The sequence below is a fragment of the Anomaloglossus baeobatrachus genome, assembly GCF_048569485.1.
Source record: "Anomaloglossus baeobatrachus isolate aAnoBae1 chromosome 5 unlocalized genomic scaffold, aAnoBae1.hap1 SUPER_5_unloc_6, whole genome shotgun sequence".
In the NCBI taxonomy this organism is placed as follows: domain Eukaryota; kingdom Metazoa; phylum Chordata; class Amphibia; order Anura; family Aromobatidae; genus Anomaloglossus; species Anomaloglossus baeobatrachus.
In genome coordinates this window covers 1,030,476-1,048,184 of record NW_027441810.1, presented here as the reverse complement: position 1 = coordinate 1,048,184, position 17,709 = coordinate 1,030,476, and the positions used below count along the sequence as shown (strand labels likewise).

The window sequence follows — 17,709 nt, the reverse complement described above, 5'->3', positions numbered from 1 at the left end:
TCCAGCATTCACACTGAGCTCAGTGTAGATGCTAGACTGTATGGGCTGCTTCCAGGGATGACGTCCCTTTGTCATGTGATAGTATTTCGAACACGCCCCTATCACATGACAAAGGGACGTCATCCCTGGAAGCAGCCCATACAGTCTAGCATCTACACTGAGCTCAGTGTGAATGCTGGAGAGGTTTGCGCGCTCACGAGATTATGGGCGGGTACTTGCTGATAACAGTCACAGTCCCGTCCATAATCACTTGCCTGCGCACACGTCACCAGCGGTCACACTGCTCAGTCCTGTGAGACTGGCATTGGGCATGCGCGGGGATGGCTGGAGCAGTGGGCGGTGCATCAGATATGGAAAGGAGCGATGGGGGCGGCATACAGGACCAGGAGGCAGAATAACGGACGGCAGAGAGCCCGCCCCCGTGTCACATTTACAGAAGCTGCATACAAAAAGGTAGAACTTTATAAAGGCTTTATTTTGGTCTCACATGGGGCACAATAATAACAGGGACCTTCCTAGAATGCAGCCCAGGAGCTGCAGAGGGGGAATCTTTTAGCTTTTGGGCGAAATTTCTGATGACAGGTTCCCTTTAAACAGATTGATGTTTTGGCCAGGATTTCATAAACTGTGACTCACATCACGGTGTGACATAGTTCTTTAAATTTGCAGAAATGATACATTAATGTACAACATATCGGACGTAACAGACACTTATATCAGCAGATTCATTATACATGACAAAATCAATACAAAGTATATCTAACACATGCGACATATATACCGTATACATATCACACTGCATAATGAGTATTAATGTATATACATACACACTGCATAATGAGTATTAATGTATATACATATCACACTGCATAATGAGTATTAATGTATATACATATCACACTGCATAATGAGTATTAATGTATATACATATCACACTGCATAATGAGTATTAATGTATATACATATCACACTGCATAACGAGTATTAATGTATATACATATCACACTGCATAATGAGTATTAATGTATATACATATCACACTGCATAACGAGTATTGGTGTATATACATATCACACTGCATAACGAGTATTGGTGTATATACATATCACACTGCATAATGAGTATTGGTGCATATACATATCACACTGCATAACGAGTATTGGTGCATATACATATCACACTGCATAATGAGAATTGGTGTAGTGTGCACATACAAAGTAAAAGTCTTAAGGTACCGTCACACTTAGCGACGCTCCAGCGATCCCACCAGCGATCTGACCTGACAGGGATCGCTGGGGCGTCGCTACATGGTCGCTGGTGAGCTGTCAATCAGGCAGATCTCCACAGCGATCAGAGATCAGCCACCAGCGACCCGTGTAACGACACTGTGCTTGGTAACCATAGTACACATCGGGTTACTAAGCAAAGTGCTTTGCTAATAGTTACCTGATGTGTACCTTGGCTACGTGTGTAGGGAGCCGGCTTCTAGAAGCTGCGGACGCTGGTAACCAAGGGAAATATCGAGTAACCAAGCAAAGCCTTTGCTTGGTTACCCAATGTGTTACCTTGGTAAACAGCGTCTACAGAAGCCAGCTCCCTGCTCCTTGCACATTCAGATCGTTGCTCTCTCGCTGTCAAACACAGCGATGTGTGCTTCACAGCGGGAGAGCAACGACCAAAAAAAATGGTCCAGAACATTCAGCAACGACCGGCGACCTCACAGCAGGGGCCAGGACGGTGCTGGATGTCACACACAGCGACATCGCTAGCAAGATCGCTATTGCGTCACAAAACCCGCGACTCAGCAGCGATGTCGCTTAGTGAGACGTGGCCATTACTACCAAGGCACAGGTTATGTCTTGATAGGTTTTATAGAGGCCTAGGAAGCTCAACACATGGAGCACGCTGGGATACTGGCAAAGCCCAATGGGGAGCACAAGAAAGTTTAGCAGACCGTGGTGTAGGGAGAAGAGCCCAGACCCAGGACAGGGGTGTGACAGGACCCCCTCAAAGGGACTCTCCCAAAAGAGTTCATAGCTGCTCCATTGGGAGCCATGGTCTTGGATTCTGTCAGGGGCTCACAACATGAGGTTGTTATGAAAATATTAATCTCATATTAATTTTCAATAGTCTGTATTCATTATAAGTCGTGTTATAGGAATTTTAATCTCATATTAATAGCTGGATATTATCAGTAATTGTAGTTCTCTGTACTCATGATTCTGTATCTGCTGATGTGTGAAGAGGGGGAGCGTTAGTTATTGTCGAGACTTTATCTAGGCTTCTCCTGTCTGGGCAATAGGGCAGAAGACAAAAGATTTATTGAAGACCAAACAAAGTCTAAAGCGGGCTTTACACGCTGCGACATCGCTAATGCGGAGTCGTTGGGGTCACGGAATTCGTGACGCACATCCGGCCGCATTAGCGATGCCGTTGCGTGTGACACCGGTAAGCGATTTTGCATCGTTGCAAAAACGTGCAAAATCGCTAATCGGCGACACGGGGGTCCATTCTCAAATCTCGTTACTGCAGCAGTAACGAGGTTGTTCCTCGTTCCTGCGGCAGCACACATCGCTGTGTGTGACGCCGCAGGAACGAGGAAGCTCCCCTTACCTGCCTCCCGGCCGCTATGAGGAAGGAAGGAGGTGGGCGGGATGTTACGTCCCGCTCAGCTCCGCCCCTCCGCTGCTATTGGGCGTCGGTTCAGTGACATCGCTGTGACGCCGCACGGACCGCCCCCTTAGAAAGGAGGCGGTTCGCCCATCACAGCGACGTCGCCGGACAGGTATGTATGTGTGACGGCTGTTGTGCGACACGGGATGCGATTTGCCCGTGTCGCGCAACAGATGGGGGCGGGTACCCACACTAGCGATATCGGGACCGATATCGCAGTGTGTAAAGTAGCCTTTATTTATAATAGATAATGGTCACAAGTTCCTTATCTGGTGAGCTGGGAATTAAGGGATTTATATGTTAAAGCCAGGGTGATATGTCATTGTTTGCAGCTGGTTCTTTGAAGCATTACTATAAAAAGACAGATGTTTCCCTGACTAGTGAGCAACAGGAGATGCTAGACTGAAGGATAACAAAGGATAAAGTAAGACAAGCCATAGCAGGCGCGTCTAATGGCAGATTTCCAGGCCCTGATGGTTATACCGCTGAATATCATAAGATTTTATCCCCTGACCTGATATCCATCCTTACTAATCTTTTAAATGTAGTTTTCCTCCAAGGGATCCCCATAGACCGGTACACTGATTCACGCACCATAGTTATCCCTAAACCAAATAAAGACCTACAACTGCCTCAGTCTTACTACCCTATCTCACTTCTCAACCACAATTATAAACTGTTAGCGAAAATTCTGGCAAGCCACTTACAGGTCCTACTGCTGGGTCTTCACTGCGAGGCCCAGACGAGTTTTACCCAAGGGTGAAGCAGTGTGGTAAACATACAATTTGCGGTCACGGCTACTGTCCTTACCCAAGATCCATCGCAACCGGCTGCAATACTGGTGAGTCTGGATGATAAAAGGCCTTTGACAAAGTAGCATGATCCTTCTTATATGAAGTTTTAGGTAGGGGAGGATTCGGTCCAAAATTCCAACAATATATTCAATACCTACACACAAATGCAATCACCTGTGTGACAGTACATAGTTATATCACACCACCAATAGACATCTTCTGAGGAGTCAAACAGGGGTGCCTGTTGTCACCTCCTTTATATAACCTCTCTATTGACCCTTTACTATGTTATCTGTTGCAGACCCCTACCTTTAGGGGACTCAAGACTGACTCTAGGAAGTTAAAAATTGCTGCATTCGCAGATGACCTCTTACTGATCATAGCCAACCCTAATCAAGTCCTAGGTTCACTTATACAAGACGTAGAAGTAATGGGTGACTTATCGGGTTATATTATTAACTGGGATAAAACAGGTAATGATTCTACGAGGCACCCTAGGCCATTGTGGGCATCGAGTTCTCCCTGTCAGTAGGCTACCTGAGCTTTAAAATATCTGGGAGTGAACGGGACTAGGCTCCCGGACAGATTATATAATACTAATATCAAACTGTATATCGACAATTTAGAATCCACTCTGGTTAAATGGAAAATCTTCAGTTTATCATATCTGGGTAGAGGTAACTTAATTAAAATGACAGAATTTCCACGTCTTCTCTATCTTTTTCACATTCTCCCAATGTATCTGGCGGTGTTGTGGGCACGGGTAGTAAAGGGTCGACACAGGGAGTGCAGTTCAACTTCTTTACCCACTGAGTTAGTTTTTTTGTAAAAATTCAAATTATTTTTTAAACTCTTCACAACACATGACGTCCTGGGTACGTCATGGATCGTGTGAGGTTAATCCCGGCGGCGATTCACACACATATCAGCTGATTTCAACAGCTGACATGTGTGCCTGCTAGTCGCCAGTGGAATCGCGTTCCACCCGCGACTATTAACCCCTTACATCTCACTGCCAAAATCTGGCAACTGATGTATATGCGTGTCGCAATTAGGATCACTTACCCCTCCCCCATCGGAAGTCACGTGACATGATCACGTGACTTACGGTGGTTGCCATGGTAGCACAGGGTCATGTGATGCCACCTGTAGCTATTATGAGTCACTTCCTCTTACACCCGGCAGACTGCGGTGTGTAACAGGAGAGCTCCTTTTCTGCAGATCTCAGCTGTGTAGCTCTGATATGCAGATATGGTAGAGCGATCAGATTGCTGATCGTTATAGTCCCCTAGGGGGACTAGTAAAATGAAAAAAAAAAGTTTTAAAAAATTTAAAACAATAAAACAAAATAAAAGTTCAAATCACCCCCCATTCACCGCATTGAAAATTAAAGGGTTAAAAAAATAAAAACATACACATATTTGGTATCACCGCATTCAGAAAGGCCCGATCTATCAAAATATAAAATCATGTAATCTGATCAGTAAATGGCGTAACGGCAAGAAAATTACAAACGGCAAAATTATGTTTTTTTGGTCGCCGCAAATTTTGCGCAAAATGCAATAATAGGCGTTCAAAACAAAGCATCTGTGCAAAAAAATGGTACCGTTAAAAATATCAGCTCAAGAAGTAAAAAAATAAGCAGTCACTGAGCCATAGATCCAGAAAAATGAGAACTCTACGGGTTTCAGAAAATGGCGCAAACGTGCACCACTTCTTTTGGACAGAGTTGTGAATTTTTTTAACCCCTTAGATACAAGTAACCCTATATATGTTTTGTGTCTACAAAGTCGCACCGACCTCAGGCATCACAGCAACACATCAGTTTTACCATATAGTGAACATGGTGAATAAAATATCCCCAAAACTATTGTGTGATCGCACTTTTTTTGCAGTTTTTCCACACTTGAATTTTTTTTTGCTGTTTTACAGTACATTATATGGTAAAACTTATGGTTTCATTTAAAAGTACAACTCGTCCCGCAAAAAACAAGCCCTCATATGATAAGAGTGATGGAAAAATAAAGTTACGGCTCTCGGAAGAGAGGAAAAAAAACACCCGGAAAAACGCCCGGAGGTGAAAGGGTTAATATATTTTTATTCAAGGCTTATTTCCTGCGACCATTGAAATACAAGTAATATCATACTGCGTATTCCAGACATCAGCCGCCGGCCGGGGCTTTTATTTGTGTGCACTTATTTGTAGCTGCCACAAATATTTTATATGCACATCATTTAATTATTGATCTTTATCAAACAATTGATTTTAATTATTTTTTTTTGAGTGTCTATAACTATTTTTGGTGGAAAAATAAAGAACAAACAATTTCCTCTCGGTCTATTTACTCTATTTTACCCTATCTATATCCTTTTTGAATAACTGTGGCATAGAATACTATAAAATTATTATTTTATTTCACTTTTATACTTTTCTTAGGAGCAGCTACCACAGAAATATCTGGAAAAACAAGACGAGACAACCACTGCAGACCACAGCCAGGAACAACTATAAACCACACCCAAAGCATCCCAGGGTGAGGTTTATAAAGAAAGTCAGAGGCTGGCAACAGAGGGAAAACCTGACAGGTTCTCAGGGTCATAGAGTTCACTGCTGCAGAAACAGACAACTCTCAGATAACAACCCGTGCTGTCAATCTCTGGGATTTTCCAACACTTGCTGCCAATGGAGTGTCAGCCGACCGTGACACCTATGTGACAACCCCTCACTATTTTTGTGTGAAATATCTACTCCAGAGATGAGGCAAAATCATCACATCTAAACAATAGAGAAATCTAGGCAGGAAGAATATATATTTTACAAGCATTTATTAACAAAACAACAAGTTTGGAAATGCAATTATATACAATGTGATATACTTCAGAATTCCTATTTCCAATCTGGGGCTGCGCTTTTTAGCAAATAAAGCAGTGGGCAACCTGAGATTAGTGAATTATCTACATATAATCCAGTATCAAAACATTTTACAAATGTTCATAAAGGCTCTCTCTGGGTTTGTAGAGCTCACACTGCTGAGGGTTGTGGGATCTCACAACCTGGAAGTTCCTTTCAGGGGACATTAGGGACAATTCCAAAAGTTTTGGTACTGGATTATATTTAGAAGATTCACTAATCTGCGGCTCTCCACTGTATTAGTAAATAAAAAAGGCAGCCACAGATTTGTGATAAGCACTATTTAAAGGGAAAGTCATCATTGCGCTAGAAATTGGAGGATGGCACCCCCCGTAACAATGTCAGCAGCAGATCCCCCTATCAGTGCAGCATGACCACATTTTTTGTTCAATCTTTTTCCCTATTTTCCTTCTTCAAAACCTAGGTGTGTCTTATGGTCAGAAAAATACAATAAGTTTAAAAAGAAAGAAAATGCTTCTTTCCCTCACCAATTCTTACTTGAGCAATTGTAGCCAATTTTTGGATAAAACCCTTTGAATTATAGTACATCATGATGCTTTCTCGCGTGTGATTCATCTGACAGCATCACCTCATTAACGATAAAAAAACATTTGCCAAATTCTGAAAACAATAATGGCTGCTGCACTCTTAGTTTTCTGATGTCAGCAAGACTTGATTTACCAGTTAAACATTTCAATTATTCACAACATGAAAAACGTTCCTTCCTTGTGCGGCTTCTTCACCTGTTTAACAAGATCTGATTTCTGAGAATTACATTTTCCAGATTTAGAACATAAAAAGTGTTTATTTTGTGTGATTGTTTTGATGGTAAACAAGACCTGATTTCCTAGTAAAACATTTACCACATTCTGAGCATGAAAACATCTTCTCCCCTGTGTGAGATCTTTGATGCACAACAAGATTTGATTTCTGAATAAAACATTTCCCACACTCTGAACATGAAAATGGCTTCTCCCCTGTGTGAGATCTTTGATGCACAACAAGTTTTGCTTTCTCAATAAAACATTTCCCACATTCTGAACATGAAAATGGCTTCTCCCCTGTGTGAGATCGTTGATGCACAACAAGATTTGATTTCTGAATAAAACATTTCCCACATTCTGAACATAAAAATGGCTTCTCCCCTGTGTGAAATCTTTGATGACAAACAAGATCTGATTTCTGAATAAAACATTCCCCACATTCTGAACATGAAAATGGCTTCTCCCCAGTATGAAATCTTTGATGCACAACAAGTTTTGATTTCTGAATAAAACATTTCCCACACTCTGAACATGAAAATGGCTTCTCCCCTGTGTGATTTTTGTGATGTCTAACAAGGTGTGATTTCTGGATAAAACATTTCCCACATTCTGAACATGAAAACTGCTTCTTTCCAGTGTGATATTTTTGATGCGTTACAAGATTTGATTTCTGACTAAAACATTTCTTACATTCGGAACATGAAAATGGCTTCTCCCCTGTATGAGATCTTTGATGGTTAACAAGATCTGAATTCCTGGTAAAACATTTCCCACATTTTGAACATAAAAATGGTTTCTCCCTTGTAGGAGCCGTTTCTTGTTCCACATCCCTTCTGTAACTGTTATTTTGCTTAAAATTCTGTGATAAATTGGAATTTTGGACTTGTTTGGAAAGATCAGATGATAGAGCTTTCCGAGGAAGGACTGGAAGTATATCTAGGATACCAGCATGCTCTTCATATGTATCATGTGTGATATCTTCAGAATTCATAACAGATGATGAAAGTATTAGATTTCCATCTGAACTCCCAATACAGTCATCTGCTAAAAATAAACACAATGTTACTAGTTTTTAATGATATCTTGAAAGTACATTTATTTTTTTTTATACCATAACAGCAGAAATTAAATTAGAGAAAAAAAAATCATTCTGAATCTGTTTTCCAATTTTGAGATCATAAGCCTGATTTACACGTTGCAATTTCGTATGCGATATCGTATGCGATTTTCCACGCCCCCATCGTATGTGTGGCACGTTCAATTTGTTGAACGTGCCGCACAAACGATTAACCCCCGTCACACGTACTTACCTTCCATACGACCTCGATGTGGGCGGCGAACGTCCACTTCCTGGAGTGGGAGGGACGTTCGGCGTCACATCGACGTCACGCGGCAGCCGGGCAATAGAAGCGGAGGGGCGGAGCTGAGCGGGACGTAAACATTCCGCCCACCTCCTTCCTTCTGCATTGTGGGCCGGGAGCTGCAGGACGCAGGTAAGATCTGTTCATCGTTCCCGGGGTGTCACACACTGCAATGTGTGATACCCCGGGTACGATGAACAATCTGACGTGCAATTCTAGAGAAAGGTACGATGTGTATGCGAAGAACGTTTTACCGTTCAATCGCAATCGCACGTACCTGTCACACACTGCAATGTACCTTACAATGCCGGGTGTGCGTCACTTACGACGTGACCCCGCCGACACATCGTAAGATACATTGCAGCGTGTAAAGCAGGCTTAAGAGATACATTTTCGTTAATTCAGACCTCCCATTCCCCTGTCTCCAGGATATCTCTCCAGTAGCACCAGTTCTCTGGAATGTGCTACAGTAAATAATCTGACTGATTGTCACAATGTGAAGATATCAAAGGACAGTGGGCTCCTATACTGTTCCTCACGCTAGGAGACCCTAAGCTGTCCCTAATCTCTGGATTACCTCTGAAGGTGGAGATGCCCTTGTACTGTAACCTCACTATTCTCCTGACTAGATCTAATCTGTGATTTCCCAGGGAAGGAAAGTGAAAGAGTATGATGGAATTAAAGATTAAGACAGACGGGAAAACTAAAACTTAGGCACACTGCAAACTCACAGAAACAAACAGTGAGAGACTAAGGAGAAAAACAAGAGCAGGAAGGCAGTAACAAAAGGACATCAAGGGTTAACACCACAACAGTTCACAGCAGTAATGCACAGCAACCACCCGTTAGTCTGTATCACAACACCTCACCAGACCAGTATAGGCAAACTATAGCTGGCATCAATGGAATAGTCCAACCAGCATATACAGGAGGGGAGAGAATGATACTGGCTTCCCGCAGCATGTGAGCAAAAACACTAAATAGCAGCCCAGCAGAGATTAACTCTTGCTAGCCTGCCTGTCTGTGGTTTGATGCCTGTGTCTCCCTGCACTGCTCACGGACATCAGTGAAGTTAGCAGGCAGAGTGTATTTTCCACAGATCCTGACACCGCCTTGACAGTTGAATAACCTACAAACATCTCTGTGACATTGGTCCACAACATGGACAATTCCAAGACGAAAATAAAATAGTGACGGGACAGATGCTGGAAATTTAACGGGGGATGTCATGGACTATGACGTTGATGGTCTATCCAAAGGCTTCGTAACCAAAGCAGGTAGCAGGGTCTTGTGGTCTGTGCAGATAAACATTTGGGCTCCAATTCATCAAGACCAGCAATGGACACTGAAAAATGACACCAGGGACTGGGAGTGAGATTTCTGGCAAAGGGAATTGCCAATTTTGGTAAAGCTGGTTAAAACTGGCGTGACCACACACACACACACACACACACACACACACACACACACACACACACACACGACTTTGAAGTCATCAAAGTTTCTTAAACAATTAACCTTAGAATACAACTGATGGAGTCCATAAGAGAGTGGGGCTCCTGAGAAATTGCTCAATTTGACTCCTCCCAAAGCTGGCCATGACTGTAACTAGGGCTTAATTTTGGAGTAGAGCTGATTTACTGGAGAACACAGTAATTATGAACCCTCTGCAGGTCTTTGAGTTGTCTTCATAATGACATAGAGAAGACACTAGAAACAAATAGCGGAAGAAAAACAGCAAAACACCTAAAAATATAAACACAAAATTAGTGCAGAAAGTACATGAGTAGATATCTCTTACAGGATAGAGCTGGAGGAGACACATCCGGAGGAGCATCGGGGTATTCTTGTTTACAGTCCTGTGGGAGAAGAGGACGAGGACATCTCTCTGGTGTTGTCCTCTTACTGGATAGACCTGGAGGAGACACATCCGGAGGAGCATCGGGGTCTTCTTGTTTACAGTCCTGTGGGAGAAAAGGATGGGGACATCTCTCTGGTGTTGTCCTCTTACTGGATAGACCTGGAGGAGACACATACAGGGACTGAATTCATTCCTTACATACAGATAATTATAGGCTGTGTGTATTTAGTCCTGTCTATTACCTGGTGATGTGAGGGGCTGGGGAACCTCCATCATGACGTCCTTGTACAGATCTTTGTGTCCTTCTAAATACTGCCACTCCTCCATGGAGAAATAGACGGTGACGTCCTGACACCTTATAGGAACCTGACACATACAATGATACCGTCACCCCCAATCCCTTCATAGCGTTACTGTATAATGTCCCAGCATTCCCAGCAGTGTCACCTCTCCAGTCAGCAGCTCAATCATCTTGTAGGTGAGTTCTAGGATCTTCTGGTCATTGATGTCCTCATGTATCGGGGGGTGAGGTGGAGGCCCCGTGATTGGGCTCAGGGGTCTTCCCCATCCCTCAGACACAGGGGCCTGACAGCGCTCACTAGAGGTCTTCTTCACTACTGTGTAATCCTGGTTATGGAGAGACACAGTAATAAATCTCACTCCAGACATTTCCAGAGTCCTCACCTCTCCAGTTCTGTCCATCTGTTATTCCCATAGATAAGAATGATGTAATGTGACGTCATCAGAATCTCTCACCTCTCCAGTAAGCCGGAAGAGGATCTCTAGGGTGAGGTGTAATATCCTCTCCGCCATCTTGTCCCTGTCCATATCCATCCTTCACGGGGCAATCAGGAGAATTCTCTTCTATAGAAGATCTCCACTGAGAGGATCCGATATTGTAGGGACCTGAATGGGGAGAAGATGACGATGTAACATCATAGAGAATCCGCTGTAATAATACAAATTACTGGAGAGAATAAGGGGAAACATATGAGGATTCAGAACGTTCGCTCTTGTCTCGTATGGACTGGAACATAAATTGAATTGCTGACTAAAGCGGGCTTTAGACGCTACAATATATCTAACGAGATGTCGGCGGGGTCACGTCGTAAGTGACACACATCCGGCATCGTTAGTTATATCGTAGCATGTAACAGCTATGAACGAGCAGAAATACTCACCTTCTCGTTCATTGTTGACACGTCGCTCATTTTCTAAAAATCGAACGTCCTGTTGTTCAATGTTCCCGAGGCAGCACACATCGCTCCGTGTGACACCCTGCGAACGATGAACTGCAGCTTACCTGCGGCCGCCGGCAATGTGGAAGAAAAGAGGTGGGCGGGATGTTTACGTCTCGCTCATCTCCGCCCCTCCGCTTCGATTGGCCGGCCGCTGTGTGACGTCGCTGTGATGCCAAACGTCCCTCCCCCTTCAGGAAGTGGATGTTCGCCGCCCACAGCGAGGTTGTTTGGAAGGTAAGTACGTGTGACGGGGGTTACAATATTGTGCGACACGGCCGTGCCGCACAAACGATGGTGTCGGGTGCGATCGCACAATAAATTGAAACGTGTAAAGCAGGCTTTAGACGTCTCCTCCGCTCCCAATCACTGGTTATTTTGGTCAATGCTTCAGCCACTGATTGACGGCAGAGATCACGTTTGTTATCAGTGACTAAACTGTCAGGAAATCCAGAGACTGGTGGGGACCCCAGCAGCGGGGGCACAGGAGTAATGGGGGGATCATTATGTGTTACTATTGTTAGTATTTTACAGTAGTCAGTGTTGTGAATGTCAGTTATGCTTTGGCTGCTGTGAGGCTCCCTCTTGTGGCCAGGAATGGTTTGGTCAGAGACCAGGTGTGTTGAGCTATGGGCGTTTCCATTGCTAACTCTCTGCCTATTTAAACCCTGATCTGATAGCAGGCTACGCCGGATGTCAGTTGTTCCTTGTTCACCAGCCTGCTTCATCCTGCTCCAGACCACATCTACCTCAGATAAGTGCTTTGCTCTTTATTTGTTGTTTGGTTCTTTTGGCTGTTACCTGAGTTTGTCATTTGCTGTGGTTGTTGTCAGTTTATTTGCATGCATGGATCTTCCCTCTCAGTTGCTTAGCTGGGAAGCTCCCTACAGCTATGTTTGGAGTATTGCTCCTGTAAGTCCATGTGTTTGCTTCTTCTTAAATTTGTAATGATTCCTGCTTTATATTCATTGGTATGACAAGAGAGCCTGGTATAGGATGGAGTTCAGATCTAGTGATCTGAGGGCTTTTTTGTACTATTAGGTATTTGGATTTTTGCAGGAATTTTCTCTGGCCACCATCAGTCCCTTTCCTGTCATGTCCTATTTAGTCAGTAGGGCCTCACCTTTTGCTAATCCTATCATCTGTGTATTGTGTTTTCCTATATCACCGCAGTCTTTGAATGTGGGGGGCTTGCTATTCTTGTCTATTTTCTGAGACAGAGAGTTATTCATCTTTCCTTCCTTTAGGATAGCTAGCTTCTCCGGCTGGGTTCGCAGTGCACAGGATGTTAGTTCACCCCTCGGCTACTTCTAGTGTTGATGGTTAGTAAGGGGATGGCGGCCGGATTAGTTGCCAATGCTCTTGTCACCTTTTACCAATGATTTATTGTGGTCTTCCATGGTTCCAGATCATAACAAGTCAGTTTTTTCTATCTACTAATAAATCCTATATATTCAGGCCACACACACACAACAAGCAGTTTCCTCCTCGGAGTCGGCAGCTGAATACGTTCCTCATAGACTCATCTTCCATATCTCTAATTCTCCTCTCATTTACCGACACTGGAATCAGCATCAGCAAAACTGCAGGAGAAATTCATTACACGTGAGAAGAGAAATAATGGCTTCATGATGAGGACGAGATCTTCATCCTCTTCTGTGTCTCTATAAACAGATTTGTCCGGAGTCAGTCAATGACCCCATCACCACCACTAAAGAGGAAAATGTCTACATGGACGGGGGTTTACTTTAGGCATTTTTCTTTTTTTTTTTTCTAACCCATGTTATGTTTTGTAGGGGGCATTTTCCCCTTAGGCTTCTGTATATTACATGAAAAAGTCTAGAAAATTAAGCAGATTCTCGTTGCTCCCCTGTCTCCACTCATTTTTGATCATGGTGATCTGTTTAGTTGCCATGGTAATTAGAGGCCTAATGATGGTTTTTGAGTCTGCAATGTACAAAGTCTATTAATCTCTGCCAGAGGCTGCTTCCAATAAGCTGTTAGGCCTCAAATACATCAGACTAAATTCAGCGGCGGCTTCTGATAGTGGAGGAGATTGGTCGCTGTAGAATATATATGGAGTCTCCCGACAGATGACGTCAGGGCAGAGAAGGATCCGGCCTGCTGAATTTCAGAGACTGATCTGTTTCTTCTTCCTGGAGATAATCCTCTGCTTTAGGAGTCTGGAGGCGCCTCTCTCATAGTGACCACAGGAAAGCTGGAGTGTTGGTATATGGGGGAGTCGGGAGAGAAGCCGTCAGCGCCGTCTGTGCAATCTATGTGTCCTGGGGTTTGTCAGTATATACACACCTCCTCTGAAAGACCACAGAGACTGCAACATCATTAATCAAGAGGCACCACTAACCAAACAACACCACGAAGACCAAGGCGATCTCCAAACCAACACCACGAAGACCAAGGCGATCTCCAAACCAACACCACGAAGACCAAGGCGATCTCCAAACCAACACCACGAAGACCAAGGCGATCTCCAAACCAACACCACGAAGACCAAGGCGATCTCCAAACCAACACCACGAAGACCAAGGCGATCTCCAAACCAACACCACGAAGACCAAGGCGATCTCCAAACCAACACCACGAAGACCAAGGCGATCTCCAAACCAACACCACGAAGACCAAGGCGATCTCCAAACCAACACCACGAAGACCAAGGCGATCTCCAAACCAACACCACGAAGACCAAGGCGATCTCCAAACCAACACCACGAAGACCAAGGCGATCTCCAAACCAACACCACGAAGACCAAGGCGATCTCCAAACCAACACCACGAAGACCAAGGAGATCTCCAAACCAACACCACGAAGACCAAGGAGATCTCCAAACCAACACCACGAAGACCAAGGAGATCTCCAAACCAACACCACGAAGACCAAGGAGATCTCCAAACCAACACCACGAAGACCAAGGAGATCTCCAAACCAACACCACGAAGACCAAGGAGATCTCCAAACCAACACCACGAAGACCAAGGAGATCTCCAAACCAACACCACGAAGACCAAGGAGATCTCCAAACCAACACCACGAAGACCAAGGAGATCTCCAAACCAACACCACGAAGACCAAGGAGATCTCCAAACCAACACCACGAAGACCAAGGAGATCTCCAAACCAACACCACGAAGACCAAGGAGATCTCCAAACCAACACCACGAAGACCAAGGAGATCTCCAAACCAACACCACGAAGACCAAGGAGATCTCCAAACCAACACCACGAAGACCAAGGAGATCTCCAAACCAACACCACGAAGACCAAGGAGATCTCCAAACCAACACCACGAAGACCAAGGAGATCTCCAAACCAACACCACGAAGACCAAGGAGATCTCCAAACCAACACCACGAAGACCAAGGAGATCTCCAAACCAACACCACGAAGACCAAGGAGATCTCCAAACCAACACCACGAAGACCAAGGAGATCTCCAAACCAACACCACGAAGACCAAGGAGATCTCCAAACCAACACCACGAAGACCAAGGAGATCTCCAAACCAACACCACGAAGACCAAGGAGATCTCCAAACCAACACCACGAAGACCAAGGAGATCTCCAAACCAACACCACGAAGACCAAGGAGATCTCCAAACCAACACCACGAAGACCAAGGAGATCTCCAAACCAACACCACGAAGACCAAGGAGATCTCCAAACCAACACCACGAAGACCAAGGAGATCTCCAAACCAACACCACGAAGACCAAGGAGATCTCCAAACCAACACCACGAAGACCAAGGAGATCTCCAAACCAACACCACGAAGACCAAGGAGATCTCCAAACCAACACCACGAAGACCAAGGAGATCTCCAAACCAACACCACGAAGACCAAGGAGATCTCCAAACCAACACCACGAAGACCAAGGAGATCTCCAAACCAACACCACGAAGATCAAGGAGATCTCCAAACCAACACCACGAAGATCAAGGAGATCTCCAAACCAACACCACGAAGACCAAGGAGATCTCCAAACAACACCACGAAGACCAAGGAGATCTCCAAACAAGTCAGAGACAAAGTGGTGAGAAGAACAAGTCAGGGTTGGGTTCTTATCATCAAATAGAAAGAACATGGTTCCACAATAAACCTGCCAAGACAGGCCGCCCACCAAACCTCTCAGCCCAGACAAGGAGGGCATTAATCAGAGGCAGCGCAGAGACCAAAGGTGACCCTGAAGGAGCTATAGAGTTCCCAAGCAGAGACCGGAGTATCTGTCCATAAGACCACAATAACCCATACACTCCATAGAGCCGGCCTTTATGGAAGAGGGGCCAGAAAAAAAGTCTTTACTTATAGCCAAAACTTGGAAGCCTCCTATATACAGCATGAGCCCCTATACAGACCTCTATACAGCCTGTGCCCCCATACAGACCTCTATATACAGCCTGTGCCCCCATACAGACCTCTATATACAGCCTGTGCCCCCATACAGACCTCTATATACAGCCTGTGCCCCCATACAGACCTCTATATACAGCCTGTGCCCCCATACAGACCTCTATATACAGCCTGTGCCCCCATACAGACCTCTATATACAGCCTGTGCCCCCATACAGACCTCTATATACAGCCTGTGCCCCCATACAGACCTCTATATACAGCCTGTGCCCCCATACAGACCTCTATATACAGCCTGTGCCCCCATACACACCTCTGTATACAGCCTGTGCCCCCATACACACCTCTATATACAGCCTGTGCCCCCATACAGACCTCTATATACAGCCTGTGCCCCCATACACACCTCTATATACAGCCTGTGCCCCCATACAGACCTCTATATACAGCCTGTGCACCATATAGCCTCATATACTTTATTACCCAAGATAGTTTCTGTATACTCTGTGAGCCCCACACAGCCTCCTATATACCTGATCTCCATATACCCCCTATATACAACATGTGCCCATACACATGGAGAAACACCCACCTGCAGAGCCGCACACTAGATATATAATACCCTGCACCTACCTCCACCTGCAGAGCCGCACACTAGATATATAATAACCTGCACCTACCTCCACCTGCAGAGCCGCACACTAGATATATAATACCCTGCACCTACCTCCACCTGCAGAGCCGCACACTAGATATATAATACCCTGCACCTACCTCCACCTGCAGAGCCGCACACTAGATATATAATACCCTGCACCTACCTCCACCTGCAGAGCCGCACACTAGATATATAATACCCTGCTCCTACCTCCACCTGCAGAGCCGCACACTAGATATATAATAGCCTGCACCTACCTCCACCTGCAGAGCCGCACACTAGATATATAATAACCTGCACCTACCTCCACCTGCAGAGCCGCACACTAGATATATAATACCCTGCACCTACCTCCACCTGCAGAGCCGCACACTAGATATATAATACCCTGCACCTACCTCCACCTGCAGAGCCGCACACTAGATATATAATACCCTGCACCTACCTCCACCTGCAGAGCCGCACACTAGATATATAATACCCTGCACCTACCTCCACCTGCAGAGCCGCACACTAGATATATAATACCCTGCACCTACCTCCACCTGCAGAGCCGCACACTAGATATATAATACCCTGCACCTGCCTCCACCTGCAGAGCCGCACACTAGATATATAATACCCTGCACCTACCTCCACCTGCAGAGCCGCACACTAGATATATAATACCCTGCACCTACCTCCACCTGCAGAGCCGCACACTAGATATATAATACCCTGCACCTACCTCCTCCTGCAGAGCCGCACACTAGATATATAATACCCTGCACCTACCTCCTCCTGCAGAGCCGCACACTAGATATATAATACCCTGCACCTACCTCCTCCTGCAGAGCCGCACACTAGATATATAATACCCTGCACCTACCTCCTCCTGCAGAGCCGCACACTAGATATATAATACCCTGCACCTACCTCCACCTGCAGAGCCGCACACTAGATATATAATACCCTGCACCTACCTCCACCTGCAGAGCCGCACACTAGATATATAATACCCTGCACCTACCTCCACCTGCAGAGCCGCACACTAGATATATAATAACCTGCACCTACCTCCTCCTGCAGAGCCGCACACTAGAT

The 17,709-nt window shown here is 45.0% G+C and overlaps 1 protein-coding gene and 1 pseudogene across 1 annotated transcript; one reads left to right on the top strand and one right to left on the bottom strand.

The window, feature by feature from the left end:
• Positions 1–17,709, top strand: part of LOC142259300 (uncharacterized) — a 96,409-nt pseudogene that overhangs the window by 27,021 nt on the left and 51,679 nt on the right.
• LOC142259287 (uncharacterized) lies at positions 6,269–9,649 on the bottom strand. Its single transcript, XM_075331766.1, has one exon. It carries the CDS (start codon positions 8,131–8,133, stop codon positions 7,183–7,185), a length of 951 nt encoding a protein of 316 aa, XP_075187881.1. The 5' UTR covers positions 8,134–9,649; the 3' UTR covers positions 6,269–7,182.

Excerpts from the sequence above, each read along its gene's own strand:
- LOC142259287 (XM_075331766.1), bottom strand. The coding sequence starts at position 8,133 with ATGAATTCTGAAGATATCACACATGATACATATGAAGAGCATGCTGGT.